General features: G+C 38.3%; 1 protein-coding gene across 4 annotated transcripts in view; it reads left to right on the forward strand.

Moving 5' to 3' along the window:
* Positions 1 to 22,025, forward strand: part of CARMIL1 (capping protein regulator and myosin 1 linker 1) — a 130,720-nt gene that overhangs the window by 50,430 nt on the left and 58,265 nt on the right. For all 4 annotated transcript variants that reach the window (XM_026699503.2, XM_087930970.1, XM_087930971.1 and 1 more), the window contains exons 3-8: positions 12,726 to 12,776; positions 17,439 to 17,498; positions 19,280 to 19,401; positions 20,850 to 20,947; positions 21,319 to 21,389; positions 21,550 to 21,623. In XM_026699503.2, coding sequence (XP_026555288.2) covers positions 12,726 to 12,776; positions 17,439 to 17,498; positions 19,280 to 19,401; positions 20,850 to 20,947; positions 21,319 to 21,389; positions 21,550 to 21,623 — 476 coding nt within the window. The remainder of the gene's footprint in view (positions 1 to 12,725; positions 12,777 to 17,438; positions 17,499 to 19,279; positions 19,402 to 20,849; positions 20,948 to 21,318; positions 21,390 to 21,549; positions 21,624 to 22,025) is intronic.

A 22,025-nucleotide genomic window follows, 5' to 3' on the forward strand; every position in this document is an offset into this window, starting at 1 on the left:
GTGCTTTACCGCCCTCTCTAAGCAGTTTACAGAGTCAGCATCTTGCCCCCCAACAACCTGGGTCCTCATTTTACCCACCTTAGAAGGATGGAAGGTTGAGTCAACCTTGAGCCTGGTGAAATTCAATCTGACAAATTGCAGGCAGGCAGCAGAATTAGCCTGTAGTACTGCATTCTAATCACTGTGCCACCGTGGCTAGTAACATCAATACCTTCAGGTAATTGGGAAAAAATGAGGATCTCTGGTAGCTCAAATATCAGTCAGGCTGCAAAAATCATCTAAACATGTATTGTTAAATTATTGCTATAAATAGGAGTAGTGTCTCAACCCCAATTCACAAAGATATAGAAAGATCCAGTAGTTGTAAAAAGATGCATGTATGTGTGGATGAGTTTGTGGATGAGTGTGTACGCATATCTATAGCATGATTAAGATTCTTATATATTGGAATATTTGTGAATAACTTATTTCAAAACAATTTTCTTTTGTAATAACGGTACTTTTTTGTTGAAAATATTTTTGTGACCTGAGACATGAGGATTTTCCACTTGGGTGCACTACTCTGTTGTTAAGTTTTATCAATGCACCAACACATTTTTGTTAGTCCGAATGTTATTCTAAGAATCAAGGGGAAGTCAAGGGAAATGAATAGGACAGTGACAGTATTTACAATACAACCACATCTTTCTGATATGCATAAATATGAGTACCACAAAACAAAAAGGAGGAAATGATTCATGATACACAATAATGGCTCAGCATCTAATGGGATGGAAAATAACTGTATAAATAGCTTTCTGATTTATCAAAGATCTAGAATAGACATGTCTTTTTAGGCAGTGGATATACAGTCTATTGCCATGTTATAAACAACTTGAGAAAACTAGAATTAATAATTTCCCAACTAGGAGAAAATTCATTTGCTATAAATTGATTATATAACCTCAATTTGGATTTTGTAAGCTGCCCAGAGTTGGTTAGAGTGAGCAGCCATTAAAAAAGTTAATAAAATCATTATGTATTAAAAGTTAATAAAATCATCAATGACATCATCATTGTTGTCATCATCCTTATCAAAAGAAACATATCAAAATTTTCTCTCCCTCGAGAATAGCGAAAATGTCTCTTAACATGAATCCGAATTGCTGGAAATGTAAAAAGAAATACAGAACATTCTTTCACATGTGGTGGTCCTGCACTGAAGGGGCCACCGGGAGAGGCCACCCAAGGCAGTGATAGCGCCCACCCATCTGCGGACAGGCGAGGCGACGGCAGCGCTGCTTCCCTGGCTGGGGGGTCCGGCGGAGAGAGCCCGAAGCCGCCCATCCTTTTCATGCCTCGCCCAGCCCGTCCCCGTCCCCACACATCTCCAAACGCGACGGCAGCTCCAAACACTGCAGCGGCTCAGGCAGAGGCGCTCACTCAGCAGGGCTCAGCTCTGAGGAGGACATGGCGCAGGCCGTCACCTCGTCTCCCTGTCCACGGATGGGTGGGAGTTATCACTGCCTCAGGCGGCCTCTCCTGGTAGCTCCTTCGGGTTCAGGCTGGAGGGACTTGGGAAGGAAGCCAAGCTCAGGTCGGCCCGGCTCTTTTGCTTGGCAGGCGGGCGCGCACCCGCGGCTCGCTTTCCCGGCTCTGTCCAGCTCCGGCACAGCCCTGACGGGATGAGCGGAGGGCCCGGCGGGGAGGTGCTCACTGCCTTGGCGAGAGCTCCGCTGCCGGGCAGGAGGGCCCGCCTGTCAGTTGCACTGGGCGCCCTAGGTGAAGCTCTTCACGCTCTGCCCGGTGCCAGCCTTCTCCCAGGGTGGGCCAATCCTGGGCGGTGGCCCCGAGAGATTCACCTCCCCATGTGGGGTTGGGCTGCCCTCTCAGGCAGGGGAGGCTTTGTCATACCAGTAGTAGGATGTCATTTTTAAAAGAATGGGCTTTGCTTTCAAAGGCGGAGGGAGGGCAGCTACAGGAGTGCCTGAAGCCGAGTGTCTCCGCCGGGCTCCAGTTGCAGGGAGGAGCCCTGGCTGGCTGCGCGTGGCTGCGCTGAATGCCGCGGTGTTGCTCCAAACGCTGTGGCAGCACAGGGAGAAGGGAAAGCAATGGTGGCGGAAGGTCTCCTGATACGAAGTGCCCCACCAACCCCAAAGTTAACATCCAAGCCTTCACTGCCTGCCCGCCTGAGGATGCAACAGGGGGGAATTAAGTCACCCCAAAAAGACGGCCTAGCCGTCTTTTTGGTGGTCAAAAAAAATAAGGCCTGGCCTTATTTTGTGAGAAACACGGTATTTCAACCACAAGTGAAATTTAGCTTTGGTGCTTCCCATTTCTCTTGATCTGTGTCTGACATGTTTCTACACCAACTATAGAAGCAGGCTGCAGCATAACAAAAGTGAAGGGGGTCTGAATACTTTCTGAATGCACTGTAAATGGCTGTAATAGTTATATTTAAAGATGTCAGTACATCATGAAATTTCTCTTCTGCTCTCATAATTTTTTTCCAGAAGGGGGAACCTTAAATTTCAGAATCCGAAAGAACCTTGGACTTTTTAAAACTTGAATTACCAGCTTTATAATTACATGGCATAGCATGATGTGAACTGAGGAATGTCAAAAGCCTTGATACATTATTGAAAGATGCTGAAACAACTGTTCAGTTGCTGAGAATTAATCCTGCTTGCAGTTCTTATTCACAATGTGAAATGGCATAACTCCCTCCCCAAATCATGAGTACTTGTAAATTGCAGTGATTATCAAATCTCAGAGGTTTTGAGATTCGTTTCTGAAATCTTGTAAGATTTGTGATTCTTTAGGATTTTGAATATATATGGGGGAGGGGGCGGGGGAGAGGAAGAGAAAGAGAGTGATAGTATGTAGTCCCCACATTGCTAATTCCTACACGAATTCTAACTAAACATTGTTCTGCCAGAACCGAGACCTATTTCATGCCCATCTAGTTTCTGCAAATGCCCAATCCGTAACTGTCTTCCTTGCGGTATTCAGGCAGAAAAATACTGATTAGGTATCTAACAGTAATTCAGAGGATAACATGTGATAATCTGAAAAGTAGTTCAGAATATCAGTTTAGGTAACAGTTTTGCAGTACACAGTCTTCTTTGAGATCTGGATGCATCACAAAATAAGACCATTTTAAAAGAAATAATGGAAGAGATTGAGGATGGAGAGTCTTGAAATCCAACCATTTGCAGGACTAGATAAACCCGTTCTGTGAATTATCAACTGACAACATAACAATGCAGGCAAAGAAAGTGTTTAATGTTTAGTTGCTGAATTATGAATAAAATTGCAAGTATGTATACTTGTCCCAGAAAGCAAATGAAGATATACAGCAATCCTGAGTCAAACAAAACTATTGAAAATGTCCCTGTTTTCTCAAATACTTTCCATAATTGATACTTTATTTTCATAGGTAGGTTGATTGATTGATTGATTGATTTCTACTTTCATTTTAGGGTTTAAAATACATTTTATTTTCCTCCCTCCCCCCAAAAAATCTAATTGGTGCAACCGTGGAGAATAGAATCAAAAAAGTTGATTAGTATTTAAAATTCTAGCCATTTTCTAAAGTCAAGTTTTCATTTTCCCTTTTTTTAGTAGGCTGCACTCTAAAAAACAAGCATGGACATGTACTGCAAAGCCTGAAAAAGATTCATAGAATATTCTAATATCTTTGTATAAATAGCTTCCTGGTTAGTACTTTATATTCTTATTTCTTGTGAAATGATTTTTCCATTTCTGGGCACAGTACAGAGTTAAACAATGCAAAATAGCTTATGTCAGGGTGTTACCTGGATTTGCAAAAGAAAAAAAAAATCTCCCATGTATTTACCTGTAAAATAAGCTGTATTCACTTGCCACAATTCCAAAAAGCTAGTTTCTGCTTTTGAAGTTTCCTTTCAGAATTTGCTCAGAAAGTGATTTGTTCTGACCCAGAAATAGTTAATTTCATCAATGCTATGTACAGTGGAAGAAAATCTCTATATGAGATAAGCGGCATACAAATCGAATGAATGAATGAATGAATGAATGAATGAATGAATGAATACATACATACATACATACATACATACATACATACATACATCAGAAGTATAGGCTTGAATGCTGTTTGCCTCCCTTCCCCCTCTCCATATTTCTCTTTCTTTGAAGTTTCATGGATTTTCAATATTTTGATATCATTGTTCCCATGATACATTGATTTCATTCAGGAGATATGGGTTAGACCAGGGGTCTCCAACGTTGGCAACTTTAAGCCTGTCGGACTCCAACTCCCAGAATTCCCCAGCCAGCTGGCCGAGGAATTCTGGGAGTTGGAGTCCGCCCAGCTTAAAGTTGCCATGGTTGAAGACGCCTGGGCTAGACATACTTCAGAATGGTTTGTGAATTCTCAGGAAGATGAAATTGTTTGTGGCCCAGATTTTGAGTTATGAAAACAGCCCGAGAAACAATGCTCTAGTCTAGAAGACCACTTTATGAATTCTGTCTTTAATTGTGTATAACAAACTTCTTTAAATATTTAGGGACTTTTTAGACTATTCTTCGGTGTAGTATTAGAGGCTATAGTCGTAAAACAACCTAGGAAATCCCCAATATTTTCTTGGAACAGTTTCTATGTGTCAAGGAAATTCTTTGATTGCAGCAATAGGCAGGTCATTGTATTTGAGAAAGCTAAGTGAAGTAATGTACAAGCATATTCCTGGATTATTTACCATGCTTACAACAATTAGATTGGCATCTTTATTTTAATATTAGGATAAGCTTCCTCATGCCTGGTTTGTCTGGGAAATGAGTTATTTAGTTAGTGGATAATTTAAATGAAAAATAAAGGATTTTTTTTTAAAAAAAAAGCCAGGGAAAACTGTACAACTGTATGCCATGAGCTTTGTGTGCACAGTCTGCTAAGCCATTATTAACCAGGAAGTTAGCTTTGTAGCTGGTATTCATTATGCCTACAATTGTGTCTGTGTGTGAAAAAATTATCTTGCTGGGCTTATGCTGGTGCTATAAATAAACAATTAGAGTAATAATGAAAACTAGATGTTGTAGAGACACTGTTCCATGGAACTAATTGTTGTTTTTTTTCATATTAAGGATTGTTCCTCTGAAAATAGTAATAAGTAAGGAATGTTGGCAGATTGTTATTGCATTCCTTGCTGTAGGAAATAGTTGTCTTTGGAGTGGAGAATTGTGTTTGAAGTTGATGTAACTTTCCCATATCCATTCATGTATATTAAATTCTTAGACTAAAGTGGGGAAACATATACTCTTCAAGTATTAATGTAGCAACTTCCTAATTGTTGAGCTATTCTATAAAGCAAAGAAGTAAATCTTGGATCTGAGGTCAGCTTTTAGAAAATTATTAAATTCATCTAATTCCTTAGTATCTGTGAGATTATGAAACTAATATGTATATATACTCCGATCAGGGTGATCTGGAAGTGGTAGATTATATCTGTTGACTATTCTAGTCAATTAGAGATTTCTCTGAGTAAATGCACAGTTTACTTATTGACAATTAGTAAATTTGGTTAAGGGTTTTATAGCCATTTTTTATGAAGATGTCAAAAAAAATAAGTCAATAGCCTACTAATTATTTATTAAATTTTTGAACGTTTTGTTTCCATTTAAAAGAAAAGCAAAACCTGGTTCTGTGCCTGTGTATATTTAAAACTCAGTATGTATGCAATTCAGACAGTGCTGTGCTTTGTAAAATATTGAAACTGACATATTTAATCAAACACTAATAAGGAAGAAAAGAAAAGCACTGAACAAGCAAAAGCAATTGTTATGTTCCTTTTTGTGGAGAAACAAAATGTCACATAGTATGTTGAAAGTACTCAGACTTGCTGGAAAACCTATCAACTATTCATTAATTTATTTTAATTTATAAGGAAGGCTGACCAATTTGCCCTGGAATAAAATGTAAATTTGTCGTAACTATCTGCAAGACCATGGGTAAAATCTGTTTGCTCTATAAGAAACACAATTACGGTTTAATTTAGTAAATTAGCAGAAGTGCTGTTTCAGTTTAAAATGCTGAAAGCAAAACAAGAACATGTTCAGACCAATTATTTTTGATGCTTTCTTAAAGAAAAGGTTATTGATAATATCTAACTATATGTACATATGTATGGATACAAATATATGAGAAGAGAGAGACAAACAGAAGCAGAATTCCTGTTTCATTGTTACAGTATATTTTGCTATTCTTAACTTTACTTCCAAGGCAGGCAATCTTGTTGAACTCAGTTTCCTATCACTCCTAACCAGTATGGCCAATGATGAGGAATGAAGGAAATTCTGTCCAACAACACCTGCAGATCCATATATTGTTCATTCCCGCTCTAGGGTAAGCAATCCTAAGGCATTAAAATGGGAAAAGCAATATAAAATTTGAAAATGTTTGTTGATATAGTACTTTGATTTGTCTCAAAACCCCAGAATAAAACATTTGCCTAGATAAGTATATAGTGCTTGTGTATTTTCTTCAACTTATTTATTAAAAAAGAACTTTGTTCTTCATCATTTATGTAGAGAAAATAAAAGGAAATTCCCAAATAGATGGAATATATAGCAAAACAACTCTGTTTGATATAGAAATTACTGCTTATTAAGAGAAGATGCCCTATGTATACAATAATCTCATGTGTAGAGTTAAAAGAATTACATATGACTCTGACAAGGAATGTCTGTCAGAATTAAGCTTATTTGATCAATGTTTTGTACATATATATCTAAAATAAAGAACATGCATATCAAGATCAAGATTGCCAGTTATATTCATGAAAGATGCCAGAATCTAGCAAAAGAAATCAAGTGAACAAAAAGGATAGAAGGACAATATTTTCCAATGATCTATATCAGTGTTGAAAATCTTTTCAGTACCGAGTGCCAAAATGGGTATGTGTGCGCGCACATGCGCACTGGCCACCTGGTTTGCTGGTTTCTGGCGCGCATGCATGCACAAAGACCAGTTGTCCTATGTGCCTTGCTTTTGGGGGATCCTTGCGCCTCCCTCCCCGTCAGGGTGGCAGGACAAACACACTGTGACCTCCCTCCCCTGGAAAGCCAGAGCCCCTTCCTAGCCTCAGAACAAGTCAGTGCAGCTACCCTCCTCTCCACCACTTCTTCCAAGGGAGTGCGACAGCTTCCCGGCCAGTGCACCTCTTACCATTTCCCGGCCAGTGCGCTGTCCTGGCATTCCTCCTGCCTGGCTCAGCTCCTGCACAGCCTTGCCACCCCAGAAGAGCAGCGGCAGCTGCAGGGGGAAGGGCAGGAGCAACCAGCTGGCCACCACAGCCACTCCCACTCCAGTGAGCCATGTGGGCAGCTCACCTCCCCGCTGGCAGCTCCTCCTCCAGCAACCTGCCCAGAAGCGGCAACGCAACACGTGCCGCCACCTGGGGCGAGAGGGCAGTGGGGGTGAGGACAGGAGGGCCAGGGTTTCCCTCCCTCCCCCTCCCCGAGCAGGCTTTTTGCGCTGCCAACTCTCCAACCAGTGGCACTGATGTGCATCCATGCTCCAGAAGAGCTGGCCGGCCCCCGCAAAGCCCCTCCTCCCACCACTTGCCAAGGAGGCGCAACCGTTTCTCAGCTGGTGCACTTCCCCAGTGTTCCCACAACCCAGCTCAGCTCCTGTGCCTCCCCAGAAGAGCAGCAGTGGGACCAGCAGCTGCAGGGGGAAGGGCAGGAGCAACTGGCCAGCCACCACAGCCACTTCCTTGGCAGCATCTCCATGCGGGCAGTTTGCCTCCCCGCCAGCAGCTCCTTCTACAGCATCCTGCTCGGAAGGAGACTGACCAGTCAATCCTGCCCTACCCCCGTGGCTGTGGCTGCTGCTGCTCTTCTGGGGAGGCGGAGGAACTGATCTGGGTGGGAGGAATGCCGGGGACAGTGCACTGGCTGGGAAGCAGTCGCACCTCCTTGGCAAAAGTGGAAGGGGGGCTTTGCGGGGGCCAGTCAACTCTTCTGGGGTGTCCAAGCCAGCCAGGTGCTCCAGAGCATGGATGCGCCTGGGCTTGAGCTGCACAAGAAGCCCACTCAGGTGCAGAGGGAGGGAAGCCCCGGCCCACCCGTTCTGGCCCACAGCTCTGCCCCTCTCTGCATCTTTTGGCATGCGCGCCCGATACTCTTCCCGTTGCTGGTCTTTGCGCCCGCATGCTCACCAGAAACAAGAAGACCAAGTGGCCGATGCACCTGCGCATGCTGAAAACAAGATCATCTTCCCGGCGCATATATGCGCACCAGACGGCTGCTCTTCTGGTTTTTTGTGCACATGTGTATGTGAAGTCCAGCTGGCTGGCGTGCTGGAACCCAGAAGAGCAATGGGCGATGGCTCCGCATGCCTGGAGAGATGGCTCTGTGTGCCACTTCTGGCACTCATGCCATAGGTTCATTACCACTGATCTAGATATTGGTTGCTTTAATGGCTTCGTAATCCTGTAGAGCAGGGGTGTCAAACTCGCGGCATCATGCTGTCATCACGTGATATATTATGACTTTTCCCCCTTCGCTAAACCGGGAGGGCGTGGTCAGTGTGTGACGCATCCAGCCCATGGGCCATGAGTTTGAAACCCCTGCTCTAGAACCAGGACCTATAGACTATAAATTTCAAAAAAAAAAAAGTTGGAACTCAAACCTGCTGTTTTCTAAAATCACTAAATCATCTACAGATTATCAGAGGATGATAATAATTGAGAATGATTTGAAGTTCCATATAAACCAAATACAAACCATCATTTTCTCATTTGCTTAATGAGAACTTGTTGAATTCCATTTGCTGCCTACAATTGATAGTCTACTTTGAACTGAAGCATGATCAACCAGATTGCTGGAGCAATTGCAAGTATGGTTGAAATAACTTTGTCTTCTGTGAGATTGTTTCAGTCTGTCACCTTTCCCAAAGTTTGATTTGATTTTGATGACTTGGGAGCTTTAGTTTATATCATGTGTAGAAGATGCTAGACTGGAGAAAGGCGCACTATGCATAAATTTTCTTATTACTCCTATTACAGGAACTGAATTCTATACACCAAGTTAATATGTCTTATTCTTAGTAAGATGTCACCTTAATTCTAAACTCATTCAAGAAAGGTTATTACTTTGAAAATAGGCTCTATTTTAAGTAGCATAATTTCATTGGCTCATTCTAATATGACCTAACTTGCCTTTATTGAGTGATGATTGGTACTAATACCAGAGACTTATATACATGCTTGCTAAAGTGCAAATCTGTACAGTTGTCCTAATAGCAAATATGAATGCAAATCCTTAGTCTAGACAAGGCTTTAGTATATGTGCATTTGGTTATGTGCCAAGGAGAAATGGACAGATATCAACTAAATTACTTGATGGATTCAAATGATAATACACTAACCATTTCTACCAATAATGGGGTTCAGAATATAAGTTGTAGGATAACTATAATATTTTAATTGGGAGTTTTTATTGCTTTGGGAATGTTTATGATATATATAACAGCATGACATTAATTGTTCATCTTTCTATAAACCGTAAAAACATTAGATTGACATACATGAATTTTAAAAATAGCATTACTCCAAGTTCTCTGATTTTTACTCAATTTTGTAGATATCTTGATTGATAAAGCTATTTTAAGTGAATTTGTTCATTAAATATCATGTCCTATTAATGATAAAATAACAATTTATTTCATCTTGATATACATACGAAAACGAAATGGAAATTTTTCAAGTTAAAATAGTTAATTTTAAAGCAAGCCACTTCTCTTTTTCCAATATATTTTGCTTTCTTTTGATTTGTATCTGTAAGCAATCCAGAATTTTTCTGGGGATAGATGGTCTCAAAATTAAAATAATCAATAAAGTACAGTAAACAACTGTAAATCTGATAAAGTTATATTTGACTTTAGGGGGTAGTTGATACACTTATGGGGAAAATATGGTATACGGATCTTTGAATTTTATAGGGAGATAAATTGAATGCTACACTGCTTATATACGCAGCCATTCTTTTCACATTCATTCCTTGCAACAAACCATGTACTACGTACTATCTTTCCACCAATTCCCTCACTTTAATTTCATTGTACTAAAAACAACTCCTTTCATTATGATGCATTTATTTATTTATTTAAGTTTGTCAAGCATTTATGAGAAAACGTAAGTATGACCATAACATATAAACATATAAGTATGAATGGGTATAAGTATATACATAATAAATGAGTACAAATAAATGGGAACAGTAGGACAGGAACGGTAGGCATGCTGGTGCGCTTATGCACTTCCCCTTACAGACCTCTTAGGAATCGAGTGAGGTCCACGGTAGACAGTTTAAGGTTAAAGTTTTGGTGGTTTGAGGAAGTACTTACAGGCAACATTTGTATGCTAAATTGTAATTGAGAGAGAAGTAGGGCCGAAGTGGAAAAAATATAATTAAAAAAGTATATATAGCTCAATAACTGTTTATATTTATTGTTTGCAAGTTGAGGAAAATAAGACAAAATTAATGATAAAAATATGATAATGCTACTTGTTCAGACCAAAATTAGTCCAACATTCTACTTTTTAAAGGAGTCAGCTACAAATACACAAGAGAACAAATGTATGGTATTATGTTTTTTGATGTGGATGGATATCTCCTCATATTGCATTAGTAAATTCAAGGGTTCAGCTTTTCCCGCTGCATTGCCTCCAAATGTGTCAGAAAAACAAATCCCCAAAATGCTATTATACTTTAACAGTACAGTAAACAATGTATTTCTTTTTGTCTGTACTGAGTATTCTGTCAAGCAGCTTCATTGTAGAATCATGAAGTTGTTGTAGTAGTAGTACAATGGCTTATACAGAAAAGATTTGTCCTTCACTTCTCCCCTTCTAGCAATAATATGTGAAAACAAGGCTCCAAAATTACCATCTTCTCCCTTGTGAATGTAAACTTTTTTCTCAGGATGTTCTATAACTTTGTATCCATTTCAAATATTTTCATTTGTGCATCCTTTTTCCCACAGTCTCCAAAATTGTTACAATTAAAAGTTAAAACAGTCAATAGAATGTCATGAGTATAACAAACAGCAATTACATATTAAATAAAAGGCTATTATTCCTTCCCAACTCCCATTTAGACTTACTTAAGTCTGGCAGCCCACAGGGCGGTTACAAATCTAAACTAAGCCTTCATCTATTTTGCTCTTTCTGTACCTCATATTTTGAGGTTTTATCTGATATTTCATCATGCTATTTGTCAAATTCTCTTAGCTCTTGTTATGGATAGTTCTCAAGCATCTAACGGTGACCCATCATAGGCCGGGTTAATATTTCTGATGGCATCCTTTGGTTTAGGTTGGGGTTTTCATACTTTACAGAACTGTGATCTTGAAAATGAAACATGGATTTGTGTGACATTCATCACCTCCAAGAATAAAATTAATTATTTCCTTGGGGTTAAAGTTGGATGAAAAAGGGAAATTCCACTTTTCAATAGTTAAATTTTAATGTAAATGTCCCTCAAATTCAGATCATGTCATCACTGCCCCATAACAAAAGCCAAATCCAACATGTGGTCCACACTTTATGTTAGCCCCTTGGTGACTTGGTTGAGGTCCTTGGTAACAATGATGTTCACAAAGCTGTACGCCTCCCAGTACTGTAAGTTTGGGAAACTCCACTGCCAGCCCAACCATGGCATTGACCAGCTCAGGCAAGGAAGTTGCTACATATCAGGAAAGGTCAGTTTAGTAGCTGCAATCCCATCTACTACCTAGAGCTGAACTTTACATAGGTCTTTACATAAGTTATGAATTTTACATAGGTTATCTGAGAAGTAGCATCTCGAGAAGCCTTGAAAATTTTACGGCCAATTATTATGCAACAATAGCACCTCTATTGGTTCCATAATTTTTGTGGATAAGATGTACACAGGAAAGATTCTCTCTGCTCCACTACAATCAGACTACTAATATCTACTGTCAGGGAATTTGCACAGCAGGAATCCAAATGAAGTCAGAGACAAGATAGGCAAACAAGGGCATCATGAGGTACAATCACAGAGCACACAGGGCACACAGAAGAAAAAGACAGGAAAAAGGAAACTCCCTCTCCACGCCCATATCAACCAATCACAGCGCAGATTGCCTCACACAGGAGCCAGCAATCTCCAATCAATCAAGTATAATGGTATGTACTGGCTCACTGCAGAACCTCAGTGCTCCAGGAACTAAATTTAAATAATATCTATTAAACAACATAATAGAGAAGAAATGCTTCATACAGTCTTAGCTATTTTTTATTCTGGGCAAAGTACGAAATTATACCAGCCAGCAGGGATGGTTGAGCTTTAAACCTTCCACTAAAATTCAGCTATCTATGCCTAGTAGCATACATGTACACTATATGTAAAGATCCCAAAGCACAAAAGGATCAACCTGGCTTCAGATTGTGATTTGTAAATAGGAGATGCTGTAACTTGAGTGTGAACCTGCTCCATGGTAGGCCTCCTAGAAGAATCACTGCAAGCTGTTTTGACAAAGTAAATTCTTCCAGCTCTATAATTTTATGCAGACTGTTTGTTTACATTCAGTGGATGCTGAGGGAATATAAATAGAGCTACAAAACTCCTATAAATTTATGTAGATATTAAGAAATTATAGCATGAAAACATTTCTGAATATACAGTAGATTCTCCAGGTTTGGTTTTTTTTCCAAAGGTAAATATTTGCTATTTTGTTTTTGCAGGTGCTAACATCATGTCGGGCCTTTCTGTTAACTTCCCGTATTCCTACCAAGGTAAGGTTGAATTTCATACTTTTCTCCCTATAATGTAGCAGAGTTCACTTATTTTTAAGATAATACACTGGTCATAGTCTTGGAATATAATAAGGTGGTTGAGAATAGTTCATAGAATACATCTAAGGGAAATGCTGTGCATTGTTTCCTCTTTTTTCTAAGTTGTTTAAAGTGTTACAATTGGAACAAATTTATGCAATCTTCTTGAAGGCATAGGGGAACAGTTTACTTTTTCTTCCTGTTGAATATGAAATTTTGTGAAGGTATCTATGTGCCTCAAAGATAATTCAACTTCACAATGCTCTAAATTGTTGATAATATGAAGCAAGAATGATGCATGGTGATTCTTCCAAACTGAGTTCTCTATTGTTTAGAACTTAAAAACAAAATATTTCCAGACTCTGCTATTGTCAACTATAAAACATGTATACAAAATGTCCTTTTTAGTTTTGGGAATGCGGCTTGAGGCTCATGATTTAATTGGAGTAAGTGCCGGAATCCTGACAGCTATCTGCATCTACAATATACCCTGTGACCTATTAGGGAGGATCTGTCTTCATCATCTTTCTCTCACACATAAGATTGAGATTGTGTTGCTTGAGACTAAGTTTCCACTTAACTCTTCCATCCCTCCTGGGAATCCACCTCCTTACTACATTCCATTATATTATAGAAACTAATAAAGGAACATTCAGATTACTGCTTTGCAACTATATAAAATCCAAACCAGTAGAAACCAGTTTTTATTATAGTAGCTTTTTGAGACAATTAACAAAGAGTATAAAATTTTATGTAAAGATTATTTCAAATCATATGGTTGGATTATCCCCTTGCTTTATTCTTAAGTAAAAAAAATCCCTCTTGTTCATTTACATATATCAGTATTTTAAGAAGGTTCACTTTTTAGTGTTATGTCTCTGCAGAATTCTTGAGATATAAGTTATAATTGAGCTTCTCTTTATAATGGCCACCGTGGTGGTATTCAAAGTTGACAGACATCATTTAAGCAGAATTCTTTCAAATAATCTTCTGCGGTGGATTTTGAAGATATATTGTATGATAGGACAAGAAGGAAACAGATTCTGAGGTAAATTTGATTCTCTGGCTAGAGCATGTCAGTTCCTCTATCTTGTCAGGCTTTAGCAGGTCTGAATTAGGACACAATGCTGGTTTCATTAGTATTATTTCTTGGTCCAATCTTACTGCCACTTTCACTATGAAGACTGAGAGTTTGCCAATATCCTTCTAGCCTGATTCTGCTTCCCATAATGGGATAATGATAGCAATCATTATAGAATTTGCCAGGGGTGTATTTTTCAGCAGTGGGAGTAAGGGAGGAAGTGGGGATGGACCTACAACATTATTGACTTTCATTTTTCTAGAATTGGTTCTATTTACAACTTGAAAATAAGTAGTATAAAGGGTTGTTATGTAGTTTGCTTTATACAAGTATTCCTCTACTTAGGGCTGACTGTAAGTGACTGTTTAAAGTTACAACTGGGACTTATGACCCAAATTTGAAGTTCAGATGGTCAGTCTCTCTTTGCGGTCACATAAATGAATTTTGGATGTTTGGCAACAACACAGCTGCATTTGCAGCATCCCAGGGTCACCTGACCGTGTTTTATGATGATTTTTACCAAAAATTGACGCTTCTAGTTTTCAGTCAAGCTGCGCTCATAGCAAACAATTGATTCACTTAATGACCATGGAGTTCACTTAAAGACTGCCACAAAAACCATCAGGTTGATCACATGACCAATGCACTCTGGCACTCTATGGATTCTGGCTAACATGATGCTGGCATAAGTCCCTATTTTTGCTTTGGCAACAACTACTTCAGAAAGACTAACAAAATGAAATAGGAGTGATACTTGATTTCCCCTTTCTTAATTATATGCACCATATATAGAAACATTAGTCAGAATCAACTGTAGTGCAGTAACATTACCACAGCTTGAATTGTGGCAAACATGCCAAATTAAACATGCCACATCAAGAAATAAGAGGATATACTGAGTTTTTAAAATATATTTTGAAATTTAAAATCTGTAAAGTAGTGAATCCTGGTGGCGGGGGGGGAGAACTGATCTCCATAGAAAACCATGATTAACACAGAATAATAAACTTGCAACAAATTTCTATTCAGATCCAGAAGAATTTTTCCTTGTAGCAGAGTCGAAGGTGTGAAAGTTTTAAACTAGTAGGTTGTCCATTTGAATGCATTCACTAAGGAGGATCTTATTATAGGTAGTCCTCGACTTACAACAGTTCTTTAGTGACCATTTAAAGTTGCAACAACACTGAAAAACGTGACTTATGATAGTTTTCCGCACTTACAATTGTTGCATCATCCTCATTCATGATCACCTGATTAAAATTCAGATGCTTGGCAACTGACTCATATTTATGACAGTTGCAGTGTCCTGGGACCATGTGGTCACTTTTTGCAACCTTCTGACAAGCAAAGTCAATGGAAAAGGCAGATTCACTTAACAACCGGGTTACTAATTTAACAACTGCAGGGATTCACTTAACTGTGGCAAGAAAGGTCACAAAATGGAGCAAAACTCACTTAACAACTGTCTCCTTTATCAACAGAAATTTTGGGCTCAATTGTGATCATAAGTTGACCACAAGTCATGTCTTCCTGTGTAATTGGTTTCAAAATCAAAAGTGCTATTACTGTTAGAAGTAAAAAATTCTGGTATTCTATTGGAATCTGCCTTCTTGTATCTTAAATTTATTTTTCCATGTCTATTCTGGAAATTTAAGCAACAAGTCTTGACCTTCCTTGTGTATTCTTTCAGTTATTGAAATAATAATTGAATAATGGTGTTATATCTCCTCAACTTCTCTTCTGAAGGTTAAACATTCCAAATTCCTTCAATCTCTCTTCAAATGACTTTGTTGTTTAGTCTCCAGTAATCCTTGTTTCCCTTATCTAGATCTGAACTATGCAAAATAAAGTTGAACTTTTACTCTTCTTGTTTATTTCTGAAGTTTCAGCCTTTTTTTTTTGCTGCCACATAGCACTGCTGAATCATTCTCAGCTTGATTATAACCATTATTCCAAAATTGTTTTCACCTACCATTCATTACTAAGCCAGGATTTCCTAACCATAATCCCAGCTCTGAGCATTTTATTTCTATTTCCTAAGCAAAGAATTTTGTATTTATTTCTGTTTTTTTCCTAGAGCTCTGTCTCTGATCAAGTTTTCAAGCCATTTAATTTTGTGCCATCTGCAAATCGAATCAACATTTCTTCTACTTTATTGGGCAATGAATAAAAATGTTGTACAAGACTGAGTCTTGTTGTGCCCCATTTGATACCTTCCATTTTGATGAGAGGACCAGTTGAGTATATTTTTCAGACCAGCCATTCATTTAATTGTAATCTCATGTTTGGCAGCTTCTCCTTTTCTTTTGCCAGATACTCTATTTCTTCTCTGCAGCCTGAAAAATATTTCAAGGCTCCAGCTGTGCAGATCTTCATCTCTGTCTCAACTTACAACAGTTCATTTAGTGACCATTCAAAGTTACAATGGCACTGAAAAAAATGATTTATGATTGATTTTCACACTTACCACCATTGTAGCATTCCCATGGTGACGCAGTTAAAATTAAGATGTGTGGGAACTAACTCACATGTATGACATTTGCACTGCCCTGGGATCACTTTTTGTGACCTTCTGACAAGCAAAGACAATGGGGAAATCAGATTCACTTAATAACCGTGTTACTAATTTTACAACTGCAACTATGGCAAGAAAAGTCATAAAACAGGGCAAAATTCCCTTAACAAATGGTTCACTTGGTAACAAAAAAATGGGCTCAATAATGGTCATAAGTTGAGAACTACCTATGTATTTGGTTGTTTGTAGTCAGAAGCTCAAGGCCAAAAGCACTGCAAGTTAATACAGCAGACAGTGCCTTTTCATCTGTATATTTGTTTTTCGCTGCCAGCAGAAGGCTATTTTTCCTTTTTCTTTTCTGATTAGGCAAAGACACTCTGTTGATTTGATGACAAACATCAACATCATCTCTGTTGATTTGATGACAAACATGAAGTTGCCTACCATTTTCCATTTGTGCTGTCAGGGGAAATAAAATTACAGTAAATCAGTTATAAAAATGAAGGGAAGAAGGGCAAGCATGCTGAAAAGAAGGGAGCAAAATAATCTGTTACAATAAACAGCAAAGATAACCCAATGTAGGAGATCTCAGATGATGGGTTATTCTTGAGTCACATCAATTGCTGAAATTCTTTGATTATGGTCTCTGTTCTTCATTAACTAATACTTTTCTTGGCTTTCTTATGAACTTGCCTAAGTGGTTCATTCTTATCTGGAAGATGATGCTTGATAGTGAACAAAACAGATTGTAATAGCACAGTGTTTATATTTATGCAGGCTCTAAAATGTATATTTTCCCTTAATTATCTCTGCTGCCATCTTCCTTGTTACCTAGGCATCCAATTTTAGCCCCTGGGTTGTGTTTTGTGTATGTTTTATGCCATTCAAGTGAATGATGCTCAAGGAGCAAACCATTACAATAAATTATATGTAAGTTATATGGTCAGTAATCTAATCTTCGTTTAATATGTATTTTAATCCATGTTTTGATATATCAAAATAATTTTCTATTCTCTCTGAATTGCAGCTAGAATTAACGTTCAGCTACTTGGAAATCCAAGGAATCACTTGCAACAAACCAGGCCAGGTGAATATTTAGTTACAAATAGACACAGAATTGCATAATCACAAGAATATTTTAATCAGCTTGATGGTTCTTCTACACAGCCTCATCCTGAAAGAAATCATATGGATTATGTTGCAAGAAATATTCATAGGAAGTTAAATTGCATATTTCTGCAGTATCAATATAACAAATTAGATTTTGGTTATACAGAAAGTAATGTTTCCCTTCATAAAAAAAATAAGGACCAATTTGAATGTAGTTATAGCTTCCATGTTCAAATAAGATATTAAAAATGTTGTGAATGTAAAACAAAAAAAAATATTAATATTTTAAATTATTAAAAAAAAGAGAGAGGAATGCAGCAGAAACCCATGGTTTTGTATTTGGTTTATCTGGGGCTTATTTTATGCATCTGCATCTTCTACAAATGTTTTTCTTACTAAAAAGCATGATTTGGATTTAATAGTTAAGACTGTTTTTGTGCTCAAACCTCAGGCTTCTATAAATTGTTACTTTTACTTATTTGGATAGCATCTTAACATTCTAGATCACAATTGTCTGTAGGTTACTATGACTATACATATGAACTAGGTAAACCTGAGCATCACAAACCACAACTAAAAAGCAGAAAGTGCAAGAAATTAATCAATAGAAGATACCTTTGTGTTTCATCCAGGGATCTCCAAACTTGACAACTTTACTACTTGTGGACTTCAACTTTAAGACTTGTGGACTTCAACTCCCAGAATTCCTCAGTCAGAATTTCCCAGCCTTGGGAACTGAAGTCCACAAGTTTAAAAGTTGCCAAGTTTGGAGAGCCCTGGTTTAAGTTGATACTGCAGTGTTGTGATGATAAGATCTTACATGTTTAATGGACATCAATTGAAGAGATCTGTAAGAGCAAATTACCAACAACTTTTTCTTAAATTCAGAAGGGGTGTAACTGAAATATTTATTTCATAGGGAAGTATTTCCTCTTCCATCTCCTTTAGGAGTGGGAAGCCATACTGAGGTTTGGGACAGATTTCCATATTTTCCGTTGTCCTGAGATGACCCAAGAATTGCACTTTTCCCCATTTCATTCCATTTTCAAAGTATCAGCAGTGTTAATCTGTAATCATTTTCCTCTTCAAATATATGGAGATGGGTTTCTGTACGAGTCTCCCTTCCTTCACAGACTCCCAACACTATGGCTATGCACTGGAAGCATAAATATCATATTCGACTTCAAATCTGTAAAGCAGGCAAGCCTTTCACATGGCAGCTGAGAGATCCATCATGCAATTCCAGGGAGTGGGGAGAGCTGCTGTAAAGATCAGCAGACATATGCTCAGTTCATACTCATGTGTGTTCCAAAGCCCTTTAAAAAAAACAAACAAATCCAAGGTACTGTACAGGGCTAATAAGCATATAAATGCATAGATCCTTTGTGAAGTCCTGCCGTTGTAAAAAAGATTCAGAGGAAACAGTGCTGCAGGTTGTTGGAAAAGCCACTTTCGGAATGTGTCAATCAGAGATCTTATGATAACCAATTTATTCAGACATCCTAATAATATAAGGAGGTATTAAACTGCAGTTTTTCCATGGATTAGAGTGGGTCAGAAAACAGACCCTGGCTTTAACTAGCAAACCATATAGATGCCTGTATTATGTGTCAGCAGTTCTTCCTCCTTTCAGACAGATAAACATAGATTCTAACTGGTTTTGAATGCACTGTTTTTAGTTATTCACTATTGATGTATTTGTGATTTTTAAGAATTATATAAAGGGCTACCTCATGTCTCTCCCGGTTTTTTATGCAGCTGATTATAGAAACTGAAAAGTGCAACATTTCTATGAAGTTAACTTCATCTGAAGATGTGCATGAGGTGTTGGCACATATTGGAACATGCCTTAGGAGAATATTCCCTGGTCTATCTCCAGTGTAGGTACATCTTGGTATAAATGCTTAGCAAAATAGACTCCATCTCTCTCCCCACTCCTCTCTCCCTCTCCCTCCCCCCCCCCTCTCTCGTTGTATTTGGGTGTATCAGTGATGCTGATTTGTCTTCTCCTCATTTCTAGATACTTTTTAAAGAATATGTATTAAATGTATCCAAAGGAGATAGAATGGGGTGGGTTTCCATAGATTTTGTCAAGCCGGTACAGTACCTTATGGATAACATAGAGCAAGTTATTCTTTGATATAATATACCAGATATGTTGGCTCAAAACCACCTAAAAACAGTAGAATAGAAAGGTTATGCAACATTTTAGATTCAAATAGAAAAAGGTATTTTCTAGCATGGAAGGGCACTTGTGTAATATCTATTGACTATTTTTTAAAGCAACTGCATCTTTTCCCAGAATTGTATTGTTCTCCATAAGTGCAGCATTTTTTCAGGGAAAAATGGTATTTGCTTTAAAGAAGTAGTGGCAAGTACTATGTACACTATGTACAATTCAAAGGATTTTTTTCCCTTTCAAATCCAAAGCACTGCACAATGCTTAACATAAGTTTATGAAAATTTAATAGACTTAATATTGGGAGTGGGAAATAATATCTATCCAGGGAACAACTGCCATTCTCCAATTATCCAAGTATTATAGTTACTGCTGTTTTTCAGGATATCACTACAATACCTTCTTTAGCAGCTTTTGGTGGCGATCTTAACAGTTTAGAAACAGTTTATAAATATTTTGAGTTTTCAAAAATATCAGTGCTGTTTCCGTGAAGATTTTAACAATTCATTATGTGGAATCTTAATTACTAGATGTTTCATTTTATAATAGCCAGAAAATAAACCATGTCAAATAGCATTTTTAAAGAATCAGATGTAGCCATATAGCCATGATGGCAAACCTATGGCACACGTGCCACAGGTGGCACGCAGAGTCCTCTCTGCAGGCACCCGAGCCATTGTCCCAGCTCAGCTTCACTGTACATGCGCGCACTTCTCCCCCCGGCCAGCTGATTTTCAGGTCTCTGCCGTACATGCGTGAGGGCAGGATGGATGCACGGGGGGTAGCATATGCATGCATGGGGGCATGGAGTCGCACACATTGCATTATGTGTGCAGGCACGCCCGTGCATACTTTGGGCACGCAGTGACAAAAAAGTTAGCCATCACTGCCATATACTATGATAATTGCAAATGTTATGGAGATGAGATCACAGAGATTGTGAAGTACCTTTACAGAGTGCTTTGAGATTCATAAGGATAAAATCTAACAGAATTTCAACATTTATATTAGCTAAGGGATAATTCATTCAAATTTCAGATGTGGGACACAATCCCAATGGAAACTTTTAGTTCAAGTACATAAGTATGAAACAGAAAACTACATTTTGATGAGTTCTAATTCATGTGTGCATTTGCTTTTGACTTCTAGGAGAATAATGAAGAAAGTAATTATGGAGCCCCCAGACAGGCTGGCTAATCTGCAGACTCTATGGGACAGTCAAACTGTAGGAGAATTAGGCCCATGTGGTAAGCGTGTATGCTTTTTCAGCTGAAATATGGAGTTGCTGGCATCACCAGTACACGGAAGCTTTGTTGTATTTCTGATGTAGAGTTACTTTTTGGGGAAAAATATAAATAGTCCTAAGGTATAGTTAGAATGAAGAGCCATTTTGAGCAGTGTGGGAAGATGCTATTTTTATGCTGTATCCTGCCTTGCTGTATATTCTAGAGGAATGAGTCTAGGCTCAGTTAGTTGCATATTGTGCTTGAGGATAGCATGCGTGCCAGAGAGAGAGAGAGATAAAATCATCTTACTATCAGGATCTGTGTATCAGTTTTTAAGAATTATTCCTCTCAGTGATAAATGGTTAGTGTTCTTTTTGTTTGTTTGTTTGTAGGTGGGTTTTCTCAGATGTATGCATGCGTTTGTGACTGGCTGGGCTTTCCATATAGGGAAGAAGTGCAGTGGGTAAGTATAGAAATAAGTATACTTGCAGCTCCTGAGGCAAAAAGAAACAAAAAAGGTCTTAATTAGAGCCTATCAATTATGTAAGCAATTTTGTGCTAAGGAATCAAACAGTTTTTCTCTAAAATGTATTTCTCTAAAACGTTCTTTTTTATCTATCTAGGATGTTGATACCATTTATCTGACTCAAGATACCAGGGAATTAAATTTGCAAGACTTTAGCCATCTTGACCACAGGTAAATACTAAGATCCTGAATAAATGAAAGTGTATGTTAGTCATCTAATGTGAAGATTATACGTCCAGTAATAATCTTCTGATCTCCTTGGATACTAAAGAAGAACCTTTTGTTCAGCAGGATTTTAACAGCTGCGAGGGGCTCATCTTGCTCTCAGTTTTCATTACTTTGCAATTATGAGATGAGATATACATGAGTAGAAAATACTTTCATTCATACATTGGGTGAACCAGTGTTCCTTCTAATTGCAGCTCTTCATACTTTACGGAATGCCGTTTTATAAGGAGGGGTGTGTGGAGTTGCTCCTTGATTCAAACAGCTGACTTAAACAAGAGCTTAAAATCCTCGTGTAGATCCTGACTGTCTTTACAAATTGTGAACTACTGGTTCATATGTAAAATA

This window comes from Pseudonaja textilis, chromosome 3 (genome assembly GCF_049901715.1).
Source record: "Pseudonaja textilis isolate UNSWEBS1 chromosome 3, rPseTex1.2, whole genome shotgun sequence".
Lineage (NCBI taxonomy): Eukaryota > Metazoa > Chordata > Lepidosauria > Squamata > Elapidae > Pseudonaja > Pseudonaja textilis.